The sequence below is a fragment of the Cryptotermes secundus genome, unplaced genomic scaffold (genome assembly GCF_002891405.2).
Source record: "Cryptotermes secundus unplaced genomic scaffold, Csec_1.0 scaffold816, whole genome shotgun sequence".
NCBI classification, from domain to species: Eukaryota; Metazoa; Arthropoda; class Insecta; order Blattodea; family Kalotermitidae; genus Cryptotermes; species Cryptotermes secundus.
In genome coordinates this window covers 3643119-3664228 of record NW_019724601.1, presented here as the reverse complement: position 1 = coordinate 3664228, position 21110 = coordinate 3643119, and the positions used below count along the sequence as shown (strand labels likewise).

The 21110-nt window shown below is 42.4% G+C and overlaps 1 protein-coding gene across 1 annotated transcript; it reads left to right on the top strand.

The window, feature by feature from the left end:
- Positions 1-6623: 6623 nt before the first annotated feature.
- LOC111862489 (odorant receptor coreceptor-like) lies at positions 6624-15047 on the top strand. Its single transcript, XM_023847955.2, has 6 exons — positions 6624-6703; positions 7693-7845; positions 9640-9736; positions 12363-12467; positions 13668-13823; positions 14897-15047. Exons 1-6 carry the CDS (start codon positions 6651-6653, stop codon positions 14951-14953), a joined length of 621 nt encoding a protein of 206 aa, XP_023703723.2. The 5' UTR covers positions 6624-6650; the 3' UTR covers positions 14954-15047.
- Positions 15048-21110: the final 6063 nt, after the last annotated feature.

The window sequence follows — 21110 nt, the reverse complement described above, 5'->3', positions numbered from 1 at the left end:
CTCTAAGACATGGCACGGATCCTTCGATTGACCGGCGAGACCATTACAAGGTGTCAACAATTAACAACAAAAATAAACCAAGAAAATTTAATATCTCACCGGAAATCAAGCACGCATTCCAAAGTACCTGAATTACCTCACGCCATATGGGAACTCTGAACGCCATACTATCGAGTACGTGCTTTTCCAATCACAGGAACCGGGGTAGCTCAGTCGGTATAACGACTGGAAGTCCGAGGGATCGGAGTTCGAGTACCGGTGGGGTCAAGAATTTTCTCCTCTTCGTGTAGTCCAAACCGGCTCTGGGGTCCACTCAAACTCCTAATGAGTCCCCGGGGTAATACGCAGGGGCGTGATGCTGACCATTCATCTCCGGCTAGTGCCCAGCTCAAGAAAATATGGATCTATACATTCACCCCCCATAGGCCTTTATGGCGTAGTGTTTAGTTAAGCACAAGGCAACTTTACCTTCTACTTGCTTTCTTAATCACCACGGCTCCTTGTGACGCAGAGGTTAGACACACGGATATGCAAGTATATGACATTGCGGTTGGTTATTACCTCCAATTACGAAAGCAGCAAAGACAATTAATTTCGTATTCATGACGCCCGGTTGCTAGGTAACAACGGCAACAAAAACTTGAATGTTGCAGTAACACTGACGTAACTCTCACTCGGAAACTTTGCTAAGAGGTCTCTACAACTGACCCTTGAAGATATTTTAATCCTCACAGACATAATTCGTTCAAAACGAAGCCGGGATAGCTCGGTAGATATAGTGACTGACTTACTTACTTACTTACTTACTTAGAGTGATCAAGTCGAGGAAGATGAGGTGGGCAGGTCATATAGCACGAATGGGGGAGACGAGGAATGCGTATAGGATATTGGTGTGAAAGCCAGAAGGAAGGAGACCACAGGGAAGACCAAGGCGTAGGTGGATGGGCAACATTAGAATGGATCTTAGAGAAATAGGATGGGATGGTAAGGATTGGATAGACCTCGCTCAGGATAGGGACCAACGGAGGGCTCTTGTGAACACGGTGATGAACCTTCGGGTTCCATAAAATGCTGGGAAATTCTAGAGTAGCTGCAGAATTGGCGGCTCCTCAAGAAGGGCTCAGCTCCACGAGTAAGATATAGTGACTTGACTGCAAATTTAAATACCGACAAACAAGTGTTCGAATTCCGGCATGGGGCAAAACATTTCTCTCCACACTGTACAGACCGGCTCAGCATCCCCCCCCCAAATCCTTCTATCCAATGGTTACCGAGGACTTTTTCCCTATGGTGAAATGGCCGGGGCGAGAAACTAACCGTTCACCTCTATTTAGCGCTGAGGTTAAGAATGCGTGGAGCTATACCTCCACTCAAATTAGTCTTTTATGGTTTGCTGTTTAATTAAGGACGAGCAAGAAGATAAAATGGAAACCGAGATACAAGAAACGGAACCGTTTCGCATGGGAGTAACGCCCTACATTTGTATTCGGAAGGTACTTGGTTCGAATGTCGCTCGAGACACTAGCTATCCCGAGTGCATTTGTGGACTCTTCAGTCCCTCCTGGCAAATGCCGGAAAAATACCTCAATTATAACACGACCGCTTCCTTCAAAATCCTTTCCACCCGTTCACTATTTATGTCTCATCCAATCTTCCGACGCTAGATAGGCTTTTTTTTTTAATTCGCTTAGTGTGGGGTGGAGTCCAACTGGTTCCACTCGGCACGGCGGCCACTGATTGGCCTACTGTACCGGAACCGGGTGATTATGATTATGGAGAATTTGGCGGAATGAAGATTGGCAGGGGAAACCGAAGTACTCGGAGGAAACCCAGCGCTACTTCATGGTGTTTCTTGAAGTTAGTACGATAGTTCGCCACGCGCATCGCTGTTTACTAACAAACTCGCTTTGGTGTTCTCTGGCTTCGGCATCAACATGAGACCCGTGCCACCTGGCGGCCGTTTCTGTAACTTGGCGTTGAATGAATACGAACGTCGTCGAGGTTTGAGGTTCTCATCCGAATGTTAACGCTCGTTAACACTGTTCGTTCAGAATGTGAACTTGGAGGCAGTTCGTTCCGCGAAACGATGCACGCATCTACCAGACTACATGGCGGTGCACTCCATAAGACGTAATCTGAACAGCAATTCGCTCTTTCTCGAGGTTGGCAGGGGAAACCGAAGTACTCGGAGAAAACCTGCACCAGCGCCACTTTGTCCTCCACAAATCCCACTTGATCACACCCGGGATCGAACCCGGGCCGCCGCGATAGGAAGGCACCGACTAACCGTTTGAGCTATGGCGCGGCCTAATTCAAGTTACTATCCCAGAATTTTTCTTGAATGACGAAACAAAACCACGATGAACGTGTGAAAGCACTTAACTGTCCGGTCGAAACTGAAATAGGCCGTCTCTCGTCTAGAAATCAGTAAGATTAACCAACCGATTACATAAATTCGTAGTATGCATAATTACTTCAAAGGTTTACAGTTATTAAGAAATACCTCATTACAGAACTCGAAATTTCTTCATGACTATAAAAAAATTCTGGAAATATAAAAAGAAATGAGTCATTTTACTGTAGCTGTGATTGATAATAGAGAAAAAGAAATCTTTCTTTGCTAAGGTTATATACATTTTTCAAGAAATATCTGATTTTAAATTCTGTTTTAGCACTTCAGTGCTTTCCAGTTACTCATTAATTATTTCGAGCAAACCAAGAGAACTGCTCTATGTGACCATTTTTTCCTTAGTCGCATGAAATTTTAAAAGTCACATTTCCGATGTAAGAATACTGGTGTTCAATATTTTACACCTCAGAGAACAAAAGAAACTATAAATCTATATCCTATATGGCCTACATACAAAAAGCATATAGAATAGGCACTCCAAACGTTTCGAAGTAGCTGTTTATTTTAGCCAATATGCTTATAATTCTTGAACTGAGTCGCTGGCTTCCCACCGCGGCGGCCCGGCTTCGATCCCGGGTCTGGTCAAGTGGGAATTATAGCGGACAAAGTGGCGCTGAGGCGGGTTCTCTCCGAATACTTCGGTTTCCCCTGCCAATCTTCATTCCATCAAATTCTCCATTATCATAATCACCCGGGGCAGGTTACAATGGGCCAATCAGTGGCGCCGTGCCGAGTAGACCCAGTTGGACTCCACCCCCCCACTAAGCTAATAAAATAAAATTCTACAAGCCGGAAGGTCGCGGGTTCTATTCCCCAAGAGTTCACTGAATTTTTCAATTGATCTAATCCTTCCAGCAGCACTATGGCCCTGGAGTCGACTCAGCCTCTCACAGAAATGAGTACCAGGAATCTTCCTGGGGATAATGGGCGGCCGGGCTGTGTGTAAGGCTGAAAACCTCACCGCCATCTGTGAGCCATTTATCTATAAAATGTGAGAGCCTCCTTGCAGATGGATACTGATAACGGCCTGCAGGTCTGCCTTATGTCGTATATGCCTATATAAATTTAAAGGAAGTTGAGTCTCAGAGGCAGTATAAAGGGCACGAACCAAATTGGTTCTAGATTTTAACAAAGTTTTTAAACCACACTTGTAAATAAACTAATTATAATAATTTATAAATACTTTATTGTATTTGTACACTTCGCTGTGGTTGTTAAAGGGTCAGATCTCATGGTCATGGCATTGTNGTGCCAAATCCCAGAAGACTGCTTTCTTCATAGTCACCGCCGTGAAAGCCTCAAATCTTACATATTGTAATAGTAGTTTCCGCCCGTATTGATATGTCCTGAAGATGGTCTCTCAAACCGAAACATGTCAAGGATGAAAGATTAAGAAGGAAGAAAAAAAAACATTTATCAGTCACACTGAACGGAGTTGGTTAACCTTTTATAATCGTTGGAATTAGGACACAGCAGCTACTTCCCACAACTTATCCCTGTAACAGGCCGTGAAGGTACATAGCGTTGTGAGACGTCGAGGCTCCCACATTGTCTAGATAGTCTGCTTACAAATGACGGTGAGGTTGTCAGCCTTACGCGCCGGGCACCCTTTACCCGCCCAGGAAGATTCATGGTACTAATTTCTATTAAAGGCTGAGTCGATCTCAGGGCCATAGTGCGTCTGGAAGAATTAGGTTAATTAAAAATTCCAATTACGTCATCAAGAATCGAAACCGCGACCTTCCAGTTTGTAGCATAGTGCCTCAACCAATTAGGCTATCACGTGCCACCGACAGTGACGTTAGAGAACTATATATAATATAAATAAAAAGGAAAAGAAGCAGTGTCACAAATTAATGATCATAAACTTAAAAAGTCGCTGAGACGAAGAGTTTCAAAACTGAACATTGAAAAGCGGACAGCTGAGCGTAGTTAGTGCCCACTTCTCCATTCAGTTTTGAAAAAGAACGAGAAGGGGAGAAAAACAGTACAAGAATTGGAAAACTTGTACATAAAATATAAAGTACAAATTTTTGTAACAACGGAGAATGCTGATGCAATATATATGGGGAGCTATAAAGCTAGACACCTAGTGTTCGTTTGGTAAGTCAGTAAGGCGCAAATGTTCAAAATTTGTCACTTCCAAGCTGAATTGTGTATTTAGAGGTATCGAGGAAGAGGTGTGATCGAAAATTAAATTCTAGTCGAGTGCGTTCAGATATTATAAGCAGGAAAAGACACAAACTAAACATTTTGGAATAGGAGCTTCATATTTTAATATAATTCTAAATGAGTGAAATATCAACCTTCATGGGTGTCCAAAACTAAAATAGATAAGTGTATTTGCTTAAAAATTTTGTGAGAAAGTTAATTAAAGATACTTGAATATAAATCTTAAATTTTGAAAAAATGTCAAGCAGTAAGGGATATTAACGTCATTAAATTCTGAATGTTTTCACGTAATAACTGATAATATTTCAATACAAATCCTAAATTCTATTTAAATTTAATTAAATAAAGAATCTAATTCCAATAAATTTCGAAGTCTGATTTCTTAACCGGTGCTTTCTGAAACGACATGCGACAGAGATAAAAAAAATTAATTACATTTTAAAAAGAGTGAAATTCCGTTAACTGAATACAAGCGAAATACAAAAATTTACATGAAATTTGTGAAAGTGGAAGAAAATTTATATATGCAACATTAAAGTGAAAAATAGTTGACAGGAAGGAACAGAAATCATAAATTTTCTTTAACTGTATCTGAAATTTTGTCATTTACCCAACATGGATACCCAATATTCACCTGAAATATTAGGGATACAGAATATTCTTCGTCTGACTGTTCGAGTACTCCAAACCTTCGGTCTCTTGCTTGATGATTCTCTCCCCAGAAGTCGACTTTGCCGTCTACTCCGGAAGGGGGTTCTGTTCTCTCTTGTTTTCATTCATACTCACTTTGTGTTTGGTTCAGTAACTGAATTACTCCTGTCAGATGAGGAATTAAATTTTAAATTTGAAATTCTGAACCTTTCTTTTAGTTACGCGAAGGGGGCAATGCAATTTTATTTTCTAATTATCTCTGGTAACAAATTTCTTGAGATAATCAAATCTGCAGAAGATAATTTCTTTATTTACGGGAAACCAGTGGCAAATACTGAAATAGCAGTTGTTGAGAGTTGTGTGCAAACGGCCAGAAGACTGACACGCTTCATGTGGATGACTTTTGCACTAACATTGAGCTCCGTTTACATTGAGTTAATACCGATTTTTATTACTGCAGTAGAAAACGACGTAACTGAATTTGATGGAAAAGTTACAGGTAGAAGGAAAACTGTTTATAAAGTCTGGACGCCTTTTCAAAAATTAGAGAGTCCTTACTTGAAAATGGACATAATTTACGAATTGTTAAGTATTTCTACATTTTTCGTAGTATTCACTTCAATCAACTTACTAACATTAATTCTTATAATATTCTTTGCGGGGCATTTCAATTTATTGGCTGAATCCATTCAGAATCTTATGAAGACGACGGATCAACACATAAGAACAGGTATCACAACATATTCTGTGAAACAGTTAATCATTTAAAGCCTGGCAGAGTCAGGGTCTGAATCAGTTACTTTACGACTGGCGGCTTACCGCCAATCAGTTCTTCTTGCCGACAAGCCTCTTGAGTCTCACGACCAGTATTTCTTTCAATTTAATTTAAACGGAAAACACCGTCTCCCATTGTTGTGGAGACATGTTTGCCGTTGCTTTGCCTGGTAACAGACTTCCTACAACTCCGTGCTTTTGCTCGGCGTGGACCGCATAGAAAACACTCTATTGTTGTCTGCATTCATGTTTACAAAGCTGTTGCCTGGCAACGCGTTGATCAAATATTTTTTGGGAATTACATAACATAGAAGAGGACGATTACATACGATGAATTCATATATTTGTGGGAGGAAATTGTCCAGAACTATTTTACGTACCCACAGCAGCAATGACTTGAAGAAATTAAGGAATACGACGATGGCCATGTTAAGGCTAAACAATAGAGAGTAGAAATTCTGGCCTCTTGGGTACACGGCAAATGCAGTCTACTAACCACTCAGTCATTAAGTTATGTTCTCTATTACTTAAGTCGCTTTGCAAATAAATCAAACATAGATTGTAATTCACGATTTCAATAGAAAACAAAGTACAACATGCAGTGACTTCATTCTCGAAAATTACTATTAATTTTTCAGGTGCAATGCTGCCCACGATAACTCAGTTCTACTTCTCAAATGATCCTGACAGTGACAGGTAAAAAACTTAAAAATTTGGAAAGGCCTTATGTTAAATGGTGTCCAATTTATCTGTAGTCTGCGCCCAGCAGAGCCAAAATCCTTCCAAATAGCGGTGCAGCCATATCAGGGATGTCACTGACAGTCGGCTGAAAGATAAACTGTACACTCAGTCTGCCTAAACATCATACTTATTAGCATAACAGGATAAGTATGGAACTTTAGAACATAAATAATTTTAATTGGTACAAGCTTGGAGGTAGAGAGTTCGATTCCCGATGAGGTCATTGCGAATTTCAATTGATCTAATCCTTCCAGACGCACTATGGCCCTGGAGTCGACTCAGTCTCTAATAGAAATGAGTATCAGGAATCTTCCTATGGGCAAAGGGCGGCCGGCGAATAAGGCTGACAACCTCACCGCCATCTTTGGCCCGATTGTCTAGAAAAATGTGGGACCCTGAACGTCTCACAAACCTACTAGCCTCCACTGCCTCTTACAGAGAGAGCTTTACCTTTTTACAACTGAACACGAAAAAAAAAACATACAAACTCCGTAGTTTTAGTCCTCAAGCGAACTAAACCGACCGAGCGACCGCTGCTTGTCGGAGTAGTACCAACTTTAGCGAATAGAGGGTGTCACGTGGTCAGCACAACGGATCCACACAGACGTTAATCTCGGTTTTCTAGACCGGAGCCGCTATTTCCTTCAAATTTCTCCTCAGTTATCCTCACGAGACTTGAGTAGACCCCGTTCCAGACCCACAGCTTCTCAGAAAATCTTGTAGCGCCGGGAATCGAACCCGAGACCTCTGGATCTGTAGGCAGGAACTCTGACCATTAGAACGCAGAGCGGTCAAAATTCTGAACACAGAGATTTTTAAATGTATTTTTTTATTAATTATCCATTTGCGTACCTGATTATGAGAAACTATAATTATTATATATTATTTTTACAAACGGATTTATGAATAATTCTCGGAGAGTTACTTTGTGTTCTGTGTTCTAGAATCGAAGTCCGTGATTTGGAAACTTCGCCCGGTATCAAGAACAAAGTTCCGAAGAAGGTGACAGACAAATCTGAATCAGCTCCAAAGTGCTATGGTAAATCCATGGAAGATGACTTACGACAGTACATAGAACACCACAAGAAACTTCTGAAGTGAGTTCTCTCTTTGCTTTACCCATTTATACGCTTGCATCATGTACACGGGGAATTTGTGACTTGGGCCTCTACCCATACAGCACATGCAGCACCATGGGGCACATTTCACAATAGATCCGGTATAGCTCAGTCGGTACAGTGACGGGCCACGAGCTGGAAGGCCGGAACTCGATTTTTGGAAAGGGCAACAAATCTTTCTCTATTATACAGCGTCCAGACCGGCTCTGGGGCCCACCCAGCCTCGTGTACAGTTGCTACCGGGGGTATGTGTGTGTATGAGTGTAAGGGGTAGGCCACAAATTCCTTCCCATGCATTGCGACCTTCAATGATCTACTGTGCTTCTCCTTTGGATTAACCCTTTATTAATCCTACTTACTTACTTACTCATGGACCTCAGCCCTTCTGGAGGAGCCGCCAATTCTGCAGCTACTCAAGAATTTCCCAGCATTTTATGGAACCCGAAGGTTCATTACCGTGTTCACAAGAGCCCTCCACTGGTCCATATCCTGAGCCAGATCTATCCAATCCATACCATCCCATCCTATCTCTCTAAGATCCATTCTAATATTGTCCACCCACCTACGCCTTGGTCTTCCCTGTGGTCTCTTTCCTTCTGGCTTTCCAACCAATATCCTATACGAATTCGTCTTCTCCATTCGTGCTACATGACCTGCCCACCTCATCCTCCTTGACTTGATCATTCTAATTATACTTGGAGAAGAGTACAAGTTATGAAGCTCCTCATTATGCAGTTTTCTCCACCCTCCTGTCTTATTAATCCTACACTTCGAATAAAATGTAGGACCTTATTTATGCGGGCGTCATACAAATCACTTGGTTCCATGAAGAGCTGACCCAGGTGAAGAAATCTGAAGTAAGCTATGGCCTCACAATCATATAGGATGTGTGTGGCTGATTCGTCTTCTTGTAGGCATCTCTCATAGGTTGGGTCATCTGTCAGTCCCAGTTTGAAAAGGTGTCCTTTTAGGTGGCAGTGGCCATACTACCCGGGCTAAAGCGGCCGGGTCGTGAAGACGACCACTCACCTCCAATTGGTGTCGAGATCAAGAATGCTGGAGCTATACCTACACTCCCCCATACGTCTTCATGGTGTGGTGCTTAGTGAATTCCTTTTTACATACATATACAGTAAAACTTGGTTATAGCAACATCGGTTTCTGCGACACCTTGTCTATTGCGTCAAATATTCAATGGTACGAACTAATTCCTCATAAAGCAACTGTTTTTATGCCTTGCTTAGTACGACATGCACAAATGCATCAACCTCGTATGTAACGTCATTTTCATTCCTGAATTTCTCTGATATGGACATTGAACGTAATTTAGAAAGTGTGTATTGGGCAAGTAACAGGAAACAGATGAAGATAACTGATTACTGTACTCGTATCTAGGTACAGTAAGGCACAACAATTGATGTAATCTACTGTAATTTGGTGAGTAGGCCTACCTTTAATATACAGTATTAGTGCGGTGTGTATTGTCAGTGAAAAGCGCTGTAATATGTCTTTGATATTACACATTTGGGCAATTCCACGTTAATGTTACGTTAGTCTGTACTTAACTACGTATTTCACTAAAAAATGCAACATTTTAACTCGGTTTTTGGTAGATTTTTATGTGACTAACATAAGGCTACTGTGGAAGTGCCCATTTCGGTTACAACGACATTCGTTTATAACGACACTATTTTTAGGTCCCTTTGATGACGTTATAACCAAGTTCTACTGTATATACACTGTGAATCTACTCGACCCCAATTTTGGTTCCAGATTCTCTGAGATGCTGAACTCTCTACTGAGCCCCATTATGTTCATGAGGATACTGACAGCTGTAATCGTATTTGGCTTCGATGGATTCAACATAACGGTAAGTCTTACAGACACATGTCACGAAACGGAGGTTTCGGTTTTGTGCGGCCGTCAGCAAAACGCTTTTATAAGTAAACACAACTAATATTATCGTGAAAATTCCGTAGAAAATGGAGAATTCACACGTTAATATTAGTTTAATTTACTGATAAATGTATCGCAGTGGCGTAGTTGGTTGAGGCACTATGCTACAAACCGGAAGGTCGCGCGGGATCGAATCCCGACGAAGTAATTGGATATTTTTCAATTGACCTAATCCTTCCGGCCGCACTATGGCCCTGGGGTCGACTCAGCTTCTAACAGAAATGAGTACCAGGAATTAATTAATAATTTTCCTGGGCAGTAAAGCGTGGCCGGCGCGTAAGACTGACAACATTACCGCCATCTATGAGCCGACTGTCTAGAAAATGTGAGAACCTCAACATCTCACAACCCTATGCCACACGCACTAGGATTATCAGTCTTCACTAGCCGTATCCTGGCAAAGGGTTCGAAACTGTCTCGCTGGCACTTCAAATCACATATGAAGTCTTCTTTTCACAGTCTAATTCCTCTCTTCCCATTATTTTGCAGCTGCAAATTCCGAAGACTCCACTCAATTTAATTCCTTTGCTCCCAAGTTCATATCCCGGCAAGCTGGCGTCTCGGAACTCGNTTGAGTTCCTATGCTCCCAAGCTCTTATACCGGCAGGCTGGCATCTAGAAACTCGACTTTTCACTCTCTCCTGCTCCACTTTGCACGGTCGCCACGGAAAACATCGTTTTATGTTGTCCTTATTGTTTTAGGCGTATTTACCGCACATTGCATAGCAATGTTCGCGGCGCGGACCACATAGAAAACAACCTATTGTTGAGGCGTGTTTACCGCGGGCATCTGTTTATTGAGTCGTTGCCTAGCAAGGGGTATACACGTCACAAATATAATGCAAGACCAACATGAGCGCCGATACAGAGAAATGACAGGTATCCTAACCCCTCCCTGGATGTCGAAACCAGAAGAAATTATATATAAAAAAAAGTAAAGCTATCCCTGTAACAGGCCGTTAAGGCCCACAGGGTTGTGAGTCGTTGAGGGTTCCACATTATCTAGATAATCGGCTCATAGATGGCGGTAAGGTTGTCAGACTTAGGCACCGGTCGCGCTTTACTGCCCAGGAAAAGTATTTAATTAATTCCTGGTACTCATTTCTGTTATAGGCTGAGTCGATCCCAGGGCCACAGTGCGGCTGGAAGGATTAGGTCAATTGAAAAAAAAATCCAATGACCTCATCGGGACATGAACCCGCGACTTTCCGGCTTGTAGCATACCAAATAAAAATATAAATACTACAAGATTATTTTCAATGTTGAGCTGTAATAATGACTAGATAATGTGTCTGGATTGATAATCGGATTTATCGAAGGCCTCTTAATTATAAATAACTGCAAAAGTCTGGCTGAATTACACTCTATAAATCCTTACAAATACAAGACGCAGGAAATATTGTTATTCTGTCAATAGTCGTTGCTCAGCAGCGGCATCTAACAATTTAACTCAAGACTTGAGACTGACAATCACCGACTCCAATCTCCGACTTCAGATTTATGACTGACTAAATTTCGCGATGGTTCTCACCACATAGCCTCGGCGCGAACCACTTAGGAAACATCGCCTCCAAGAATTATTCTACTGTTGCCGCGGACACGTGTTTACGTGACGTTGCCTAGCAATGGCCGTCCTTATTTCTTCCACTATTTAGACTTTCAGCTATCATGTCACAAAATTCTTATACTGCCTAATGTAAGGGTGTGAGCAGTATTGCCAACAGTGAATGTGCTTACTTCAAGATGGCCGAAATGCCAAAACGTGTTTTGCAATACAAACGTATACCGTATCTACACAGAAGCTGTGCTGACGGAAATTAATGCAGGAAGGGGTAAAGTCTTAATGCAGCAGTGGATCTTTAAAGTTAACAAACTGTGCCAGAAATGAATTGGTATTTTCCGGAGTGTAAATTTAGTTTTCTTCAAGAGCAGAACTGTCAAATTTCGTCTGATTGAGGGTAATGCAGTTGCTTTCCTCAGTCCGTCCAGGAAATGTCGGAGAGCACCTTAAATTACTATGGTTCCTTCCTTCCACAACTTTCTAATTTATTATTACTCAATCGTTCAACTGGCCCCAGTACTGCAGGTACGTCATAACACAGAAAACCGAAACATAAATACTTACTCATAAAAAAGGTAAAGCTATCCCTGTAACAGGCCGTGGAGGCCCATAGGGTTGTGATACGTCGAGGCTCCCACATTATCTGTAGACAATCGGCTCACAGATGGCGGTAAGTTTGTCAGCCTTACGCTCCTGCCGCCCTTTATCCCTAGGAAAATTCCTGGTACTCATTTCTGTTAGAGGCTGAGTCGACCCCAGGGCCATAGTGCGGCTGGAAGGATTAGGTAAATTGAAAAAAAAAAAAACACTTCATCGGAACTCGAAACCTCGGCCTTCCGGCTTGTAGCGTAGTGCCTCAACCAACTACGCTACCGCGTGCCCTAATTCTCACTCATTTACAAGCAAATTACTGTTCATGTATCCGTGAATTATACATATACGAGCATTACATGTTTTTTTCAATTTCTCGCCCCAACAGCGCACATCCGACAATCTTGTGCTCCTGAGGTACATCGCGGGATTGTCATATAGCATGTTGGAAACAGGGCTGACATGCTGGTTCGCGTCCAGGCTCTCCATGCAGGTAAAGAAATAGGAACTCCAAACGAAAATCAAGTGAATAAAGTGCACTTATAACCTAAGATAAGCTACAGCCTTCACTGATCATTTGAAGGCGAATGCTAGCGGTAGCGTAAGTTCCTGGTAGGATCACCGATCCTTAGACAGGTAGAAGGCTGAGGGCCAGAAAGAAGGGTACAGCTAGTCTTCTAGATGTTGGTACGGCCTGGTGCTAGCAAACTCACACCGGAATTATGTATAGAGTAAAAAAAGGTAAAGTTGTCTCTGTTCTTAACTAATTAAGCACTTCACTATAAAAGCGTATGGGGGAGTGGACGTATAGATCTATATTTTCTTGACCTGGGCAGTAGCTAGAGATGAGTGGTCAGCTTCAAGCCCCGGCCGCTTTAACCCGGGGAAAGAGACCCCGGTAACCATTGGATAGGTTTGGTGGATTCCAGACCCGGTTTGAACCTCGTAGGGAAGAGAAAATTATTGACAATACCGGGACTCGAACTCTCACCCCTCGGTCGTCCAGCCCTCAGCCAGTCACTATACCGACTGCACTATCCCGGCTCCTTATATATATATATATATATATAGGGTAAGAAATTTAATTATATATGGCTGTCTAAAGGAAAAACTGACAGTTGTAAAGGAGGCGAAGGTTCTCAGAGCACCTTAAAGCCATTGAGTAAGTAAGTAAGTAAGTAAGTAAGTATGTAAGCAAGACAAGGCATTATCTGTATTGCAAAGCACTGACCGACAGAGGTCTCGTATATATTGTTTTGTATACATGTAGGACTGTAAATATTAGTTAAGGTGTATATTATTTTATACATGCACATCCAGCTAGTGCCAAGGTCAAGAAAATGTGGCTCAATGTACCAACTCACCCATACGCCTTCATGGCCTAGTCCTTAATTAATTAATTAATCGCAGGGACAAATTTACCTTTTAACCTTCTTATTTTATAGCTGCAAACATAGTGAAAATATGAGTACTTAATAATCGCAGAGACATTAAAGAAAGACATTCGATCTCTCGTCAGAGTGGATGTCCAACAACGTCCATGCGATGGTCAGACTTGTGATCACAAATGTGGTCATGAGCGCTCCTAAGGGGCTGAGTTTGAAGATCTATCAATTGCAAAACCGTTACGAGTATGACTAAAGGGATTTTTACACATCTTTCGTCAAATCAATTTTATTTTGTCTGATTCCAGAGTGAGATGGTTGGTGAAGGGGTGTACAATTCTGTATGGTACGACAAACCTATTGACGTTCAACATTCTTTGAAATTTATCATCATGAGGTCCCAGCGCCCAGTTGCGCTGTCAATAGGGCCGTTCGGAACCCTTTCCATGAATCTGTTTGCCACGGTACGTACAACTGTTTGTCCTAGCGTAGTTGGTTGAGGGGCTATGCTACACGCTGGACGATCGCGGGTTCAAGTCCCGATGAGGTCAATGGATTTTTTTTCAACCGACCAAATCCTTCCAGCCGCACTATGGCCCTGGAGTCGACTCAGCCTCTAACAAAAATGAGTGCCAAGAATTAATTAAATAATTTTCTTGGGGAGGAAAGGGCGGCCGGCGCGTAAGGCTGACAACCTTACCGCCATCTGTGAGCCGATTGTCTAGATAATGTGGGAACCCTCAACGTCTCACAACCCTATAGGCCTTCACGGCCTGTTACAGGGATAGCTCTACTTACTTTACTTTAAAAATTTGAAGCTTGGAATTCTTACGAATAATACTTTAAAAATTCAGTTGACATATTGTGCATAAGGCATTCAGAGTGGCCGCACGGTCAAAGGCATGAACTGTCTTCGCTTGCTCGGAACCCGGGACCGTGGATTCGAAACCTACTCAAGGCAATGTCTGCGTGTTCGTTTATTCTGTGTTTGTGTAGTCCTGTGTTTAGGTAGCGGCCTTGCGACGGGATGATCCTCCGTCCAAGGAGTCCTACCGTCTGCGTAAAAGATTACGAAACTGAATAAAGGCCAGGGCCAAACAAAAAGATGCAGAGACATTGATGGGTGAATAAATGAGGGGTTTTCCCTCTCGCTCCCACTGTGGAGCACAGGGCTGATTTCTCATTTTCATGATCATTTTACAGACGGTAGGATTCCTTGGGCGGGTGATCAGCTCGTTGCAAGACCTCTACCTAAACACAAACACAGAGAAACAAACTCACGCCAAATATCCATGCCCTGAGTGGGATTCGAAACCACGGTCCTGGGTTCCGAGCAAGCGAAGACAGTACATGCCTTTGACCGCGCGGCTACAGTGACCGGCAATAAATGAAGTAAAGTGCATTCATTTCTTTGAGGGCGTATCATCAGTTAGTGCCGTAGACCGTTCTGCCATCAATAGAAAGTTACTAGAGTGTATGTTTCGACACAAAATGTGAACCAGAATTACGGTAAGCTAAGATTTGGATTCTCTTTCAGATCCTGAATTCTGCTTACTCATACTTCACTGTCCTGACGCAGTTTCAACAGAAGTGACAACATTCTGCAGCGGATTCTTCAGTACAATATCTCCTAGTAGTAGGCAAATATGCCGGTCACGGTAGCCCAGCGGTCTAAGGCACGTACTGTCTTCGCTCGCTTGGAAACCGGGATCGTGGGTTCGAATCCCACTCAGGGCATGGATGTTTAGTGTGTGCGTTTCTCTGTGTTTGTGTACAGGCAGAGGCCTTGCGACGAGCTGATCACCCACCCAAGGAGTCATACCGAATGTGTAAGATCTAGAAAAGCCGAAGTGAACGGAGAAGTTCATGGAGGTAGACCTAGGCCCACTGGGGCTGTAGTGCCAAGGAAAAAAAAGTAGGCAAATATTCTCACCTGCGATTCTCAAGCAAGGTCATGAGAAAGTTTTAAAAGCAACACAGGAAGTCAGGAGTAACCGGTTTTAACTTCTCGCATAGTTAAAATCTAGATGTACGGTATATATTTTGGTATCGCAAATCATCGCAGTACTTAAATATCTTAACGGTAAAGTTGTCTCTGTGCTTAACTAATTAAGCACTGCCCCATGAAGGCGTGTGAGAGAGTAGACGTATATGTACATATTTCCTTGACCTGGGGGAGTACACGTATAGATACATATTTCCTTGACCTCGGCACTAGTTGGAGTGCTTATCTTCACGCCCCGGCCGCATAACCCCCGCCCCCCTGGGAAAGAGTCCCTGGTACCCATTAGATAGGAGGCTGGATGGGCCTCAGAGCCGGTCTGGACGACATGGAGAAGAGAAAATTCTTGATGTTACCGGGACTCGACTCCGAGCCCGTAGCCAGTCGCTATACCAACTGCGCTATCCCGGCGCATAATATTATAAATCCTTGGGAAAATAATGCGTGTTTAACTTTAAATGACGTCAGGCTATGTGACCAACGGTCAATAAGCAACAAGTAAATTATGATATGTTTCGAAAGAACTTAAACTGCCTAACACTTCAGAACCCTATACACAGTACTTGTCATTCTTTCACTGGAATAAGACACTGACACGCTTGAAGTAATAAATTTTGTTTTATGAGCAGGCCTACTTTACTCGTATCTGCATTTATTCTTCGCATTTCAGCCCATCTTTCAGCTTCAGCAGTCCCCAACCTCTCTCGGCCACAAATGAAACGAAAAAAAAAAATTGTAAAATGACATAAAATGTTTATTTGTATCCAGCTGTATAAGATAATGGATATAATCTCCTGGAATGTTTCGCCGTGTATTCTGGCAGAAATATACTGACGTTTCAGAGGAACATACTATGAAACGTAGTTACATTTATAAGAGGCTACGCTGGGTAACATCCCAGAAGACATTAATCTTCAGTCACCGCCCTGAGATCCTCAAATATCATATTTAATAAAATAGTTTATGTCAGACTAACGAAAAAATCTTACTATCCAAAGTTTCCTAACTCTTTCATCTGTAACTACTGATATTACGAGTAGCTGTATTTCAATACATGTAACTATCGAATCTATACAATCCATCTAGTCGAGATGTAGGCGTAAAGTGAACTAAGAAGCAGAGGACGCGAGCCTCATCAGTTCGTTTGCTTTCCACTGACGTCCCCGGTTCTTCCTCTCTGATGTTCGTAGTTTCCTCGTCCCACGATCTTCTTGAAATATGAATAACTGATCAAAATACTGTTACGTATTCAAGGTTTGCGTGACGAATAATAATGGGTTCTGGATTTGATGATTGGATTTGTTGGCATTTCTTTACATTTACAATCAATTATTACACACAATTTTGAGCGCAAAGGCCTCTCTTCATTCTGTTTCTCGTTCTAAGACTGACTGCCAACGACCTTCGGTGTCCCCTATGAAACATCGGCACGGACCACGCACAGAAAACATACTGAGAACAACATAACCTAGCAACTGTTGTAGTATTATAGAGATGTGTTTCAGTTGCCGTTGTATATAAACGGCAATTCTTCTATTGTTGCCCGCGTGAACGTATTTAGCGACCCGGTGCGTAGCAATGGATTACTCCGTCACAATTTTGTGACATGACGACTGAAAGCCGGAACAGTGGAACGAGTAGAGGCGGTCATTATTAGGCACCTGCACGATAAATATGTTTCCGTGGCAACATATACTGACGAAACAATAGAGGACGCGGTCCAACAAACCCAATTATTAACCCAAACTCTGTGCCTAGTCAATAACACGTGACATTATGTAAACACATGCTGTTAAGACAACAAAGTGCAATATATGTAGCGCCGAACAGGCTGGCCTATAGGTAACGCTCTAGAGTTGTATTCGATGGAACTCGGTTCAAATCTCGGCCGAGAAACCGCCTGTATTAAGTTTCATCATAGTTTTCCTGAGTCACCCATGGCAAATGGACCACTTCCTTTCAGATCCTTGCATATTCGTCTATCATCTACCATCCGACGCTATGGTCTCGACAGTAAAAGCGCCGTTAAATAACCTACGAAAGAAATTACAGCAGCGCGGTAAAACGAAACAAGCCCCAGTAATTCTCTCTAACGCGTGAGGACCTCAAAAATTTGATTTCAAATTCATGTTCCAAGCAAATTCCAGCATCGATCTCCTAAAACAAAATTTCACCCAATTCCATTAAAATCATTGTGGGATTTCGACAGATATGGGCAGAACACGGAGCAGATATTACAAAAACAAAACTCCGTGCCCCTTTTTCCGCAAGCGAACTATACCGGCCGAGCGACCGCCGCTTGTCGGCGAAATTAGTGCCAACTTTAGCGGATAGAGGGTGTTGTGTGGTCACCACAACGGATCCCCACGGCCATTAATCTCGGCTTTCTAGACCGGAGTAATTATTTTTCCATTCAAGTACCTCCTCAATTATCGTCGCGAGGCTGAGTGGACCCCGTTCCAAATTCACTACTTCTCAGAAAATCTGGTAGCGCCAATAATCGAACCCGGGACCTCTGGATCTGTAGCCAGAAACTCTGACCACCAGACCACAGAGGCGGATGAGCGGATATTAAAGGTTGTTTACATGGTCGTTAAGTAATATAAGTATTTGTGATCTTATGTAAATCGGCATTGTCTCATGAAATATGAGACATTAGTAACAAGAAAAAGACCTAACTACGTTTCTAGAACATTCTGCGTCAATTTCGCTCTTCCTCACAACGCTGTAGTGAAGATATGAATAATAATGTTAGTCTGTGTGAGTTTCGAAAGCTGTTTGACGCGAATCTATAAAGGAACCGTGGAATTATTACAGGCTTCTTCATATTTCTCAACAGTCTATCCGATACTGTCTTCAAAATGATTTCAACTTCCGAAACTTTATAACTGTATTTTCTTTCAAGTTTGATTTATTGGAATAACATGAGCACGTCTGTTCTGCAAATGAATTAACAATTTCGCGTAAGATTAACAGACGTTCTATACACGCAAAGGACTTACGGAAAGTATAAGAACTCTAAGGACGAGAATTATTGATTCCCTCCTATAAAATTAAAAGTTTTCAGATCCAATTTTGACCAAAGAACTAATGAATGAGAACTAGAAAGCAAAGAATTGCAGGAATATGTATATGAATCACTTCAACTGCAGGCAAGAATCTTGCTAGAAGCATCTGAAGTCGCAGAAGTGTAGTGTCGACAAGCAGAGAATCACATAGTCTGTGTATTTAGTCTATTACTCAGCCTCGTAAGGATAACTGAGGAGCTATTTCAAGGAAATAGCGGCGCCGGTCTAGAAAACCGAGCTTAACGGCCGTGGGGAATGTGCTGGGCTGACCACGTGACACCCTCTATCCTCTAAAGTTGGAACTAACTTCACCGACAAGCGGAGGTCACTCGGTCGGTATAGTTCGCTTGCAGACTTGCAATGGGGTTTTTCTTTTGTTTGGAGTCGAAATATAATCAACAATATTCGTCGTAATAAATTACATATAAATATAACATTCGAAGGGGGAAACCGTTTGGAATACAGATTTGTACAGATACATTAAATCAGTTTTACAGATGCGAACTCAGTAAAGGAAAGAAGAAGAAAACAGGACGTGGTAAAAGAAGGCAACAACAGAATGATTTTCAAGAAAGAACTAGAGAAACTGAGGAATCAAAATATCTTGGAATTAAACTTGAAGATATTTAGATATTTTGGAATTTTACTGGATGATTCCATAAATAGAACACGATGGGAGAAGGTGATGGGCATGGCTAAACAGCTTTTTATAGTGTTCCTGGTTGCCCAGTACTCCCTAGGCACATCAGTAGAACTCTTTCTTTCATTGGGCAACCTAGAGAGAACAGCATACTGTCTCCTCTACATAATAACCTACATGAAAAACATTGTCAAAATCGGAACGTTTGTAATATGTCGTAAAAAAATCCTTTGCCTTCTTTCTAAACTTGAGAACAATTTCTGTATCCAAGGAATAACACCTACAAATGCAGAAAGATCGTTAGTTCAAAGTTATATGAATTTGTCGAAAACAATTGCAAAGTACATCTTGATTTCATTTCTCTTAACACTGGGGCCTATAGTCATCAACACGCCTCCACGGCCAAACCTAGATCTTATTACAGATCATGAAGAAATTAAAAATGTAAGGAGGGATTCTTCGATAAAGATGTGGTTTCCGTTCAGAGCAATTGAAAGTCCTTACTTCGAACTGACTACAGTTTATGAAAAAGTTACCACCTCCATACACTTCTTCTTCATCACGACAATAAATACAACAATTGTTGGCCTCATAATTCACATGACTGCGCACTTCGCGGTTCTGGCAGAAACGATAAGGAACGGGATGACCCGTACTGCAACTTTAAGAGACAAGAACCGCTGTGAAACAGGTAAGAATTCTCCCTCTATCATTATCAATCTCAATAACACAGCACAACGAATTTACATTGTTTAGCCAATTTTCCTTGTTTAAAATAACAAACAGAGGGTTATGAGATCACCTTGCTGTCTGCGTACTTGTGTATCCTCCCTAACGCCCAAACGTCGGAGTAGTGGAGCCATGACAGAACTGTCTGTGTATCTACCGCCTTCCGCTGCTAGGCAACGGCCCAGTAAACAAGTTCCCGCAGCAATGAATACAAACGCAACAAAAAATTGTTGGACGCATGGTTTCCTATGCGGTCAGTATCGTAACGAAGGAAATTATGTGATGAGTTCTTCCCAGAACTTCTTATTTCCATAAAAGTTAAAGTTAGCGCTGTGCTTAATTAACTAAGCACTACGCCATGAAGACGTATGGGGAAGTGGAGGTATAGATCCATCATTCTTGACCTTGGTATTGGATTGAGGCAAGTTGTCAGGTTCACGTCCCGGCCGCTTAACCCCCTCAGGAAATGAGTCCTCTGCACACTTTGGATAGGAGGTTGGGTGAGTACCCGACCTTGTCTGGACGCTGTGGAGAAGAGAAAAATCTTGTAACAAAAATCGAACCCTGGCCGCCAAGCTCCTCTTATTTCGATAACATATATTAAATAGGCCACATTTAACCTGGGGTCGACTCAGCCTCTGAGAGAAATGAGTACCAGGAATATTCTTGGAATGATCTTGGGGGTAGAGGGCGGTCGGCGTGTAGGGCTGACAACCTTACCGCCATCTGTAGGCCTATTCTCTAGACAATGTGGGAGCCTCAACATCTCACAACCCTATGGGCCTCCACGGCCTGTTACATGGATAGCTTCACTTTTTTTTACTTACTTTTACATTTAAGTAAATTGAGTACGCTGATTACAAAAACGACAGCCAAAATTTGAACACGCTCAGTTTCTTTTATCCTCTATTTTTGCATGCAAGGCATGGGCCTAAGGGCGTATATTTCACTCCAAGCAAAACCTCAAACAGGCCTAATGACGTCATTCAAAAGAGAGTAACTTTTCTTTCGGGCCGATCATAGTGGCCGCGCGGTCTGAGGCATAAAATGACTTCGCCTGCTCAAACACTGAGAGCCGCGCCATAGCTCAAGTGGTTAGTCGCTGGCTTCCCACCGCGGCGGCCCGGGTTCGTTCCCGGGTCTGGTCAAGTGGGATTTGTGGTGGACAAAGTGGCGCTGGGGCATGTTATCTCCGAGTACTTCGGTTTCCCCTGACAATCTTCATTCCACCAATTGTTCCACAATCACCCTCACCTATCTGGAGCTGGTACAATAGGCCAGAAGTGGCCGCAATGCAAGGGACTTATTCCCA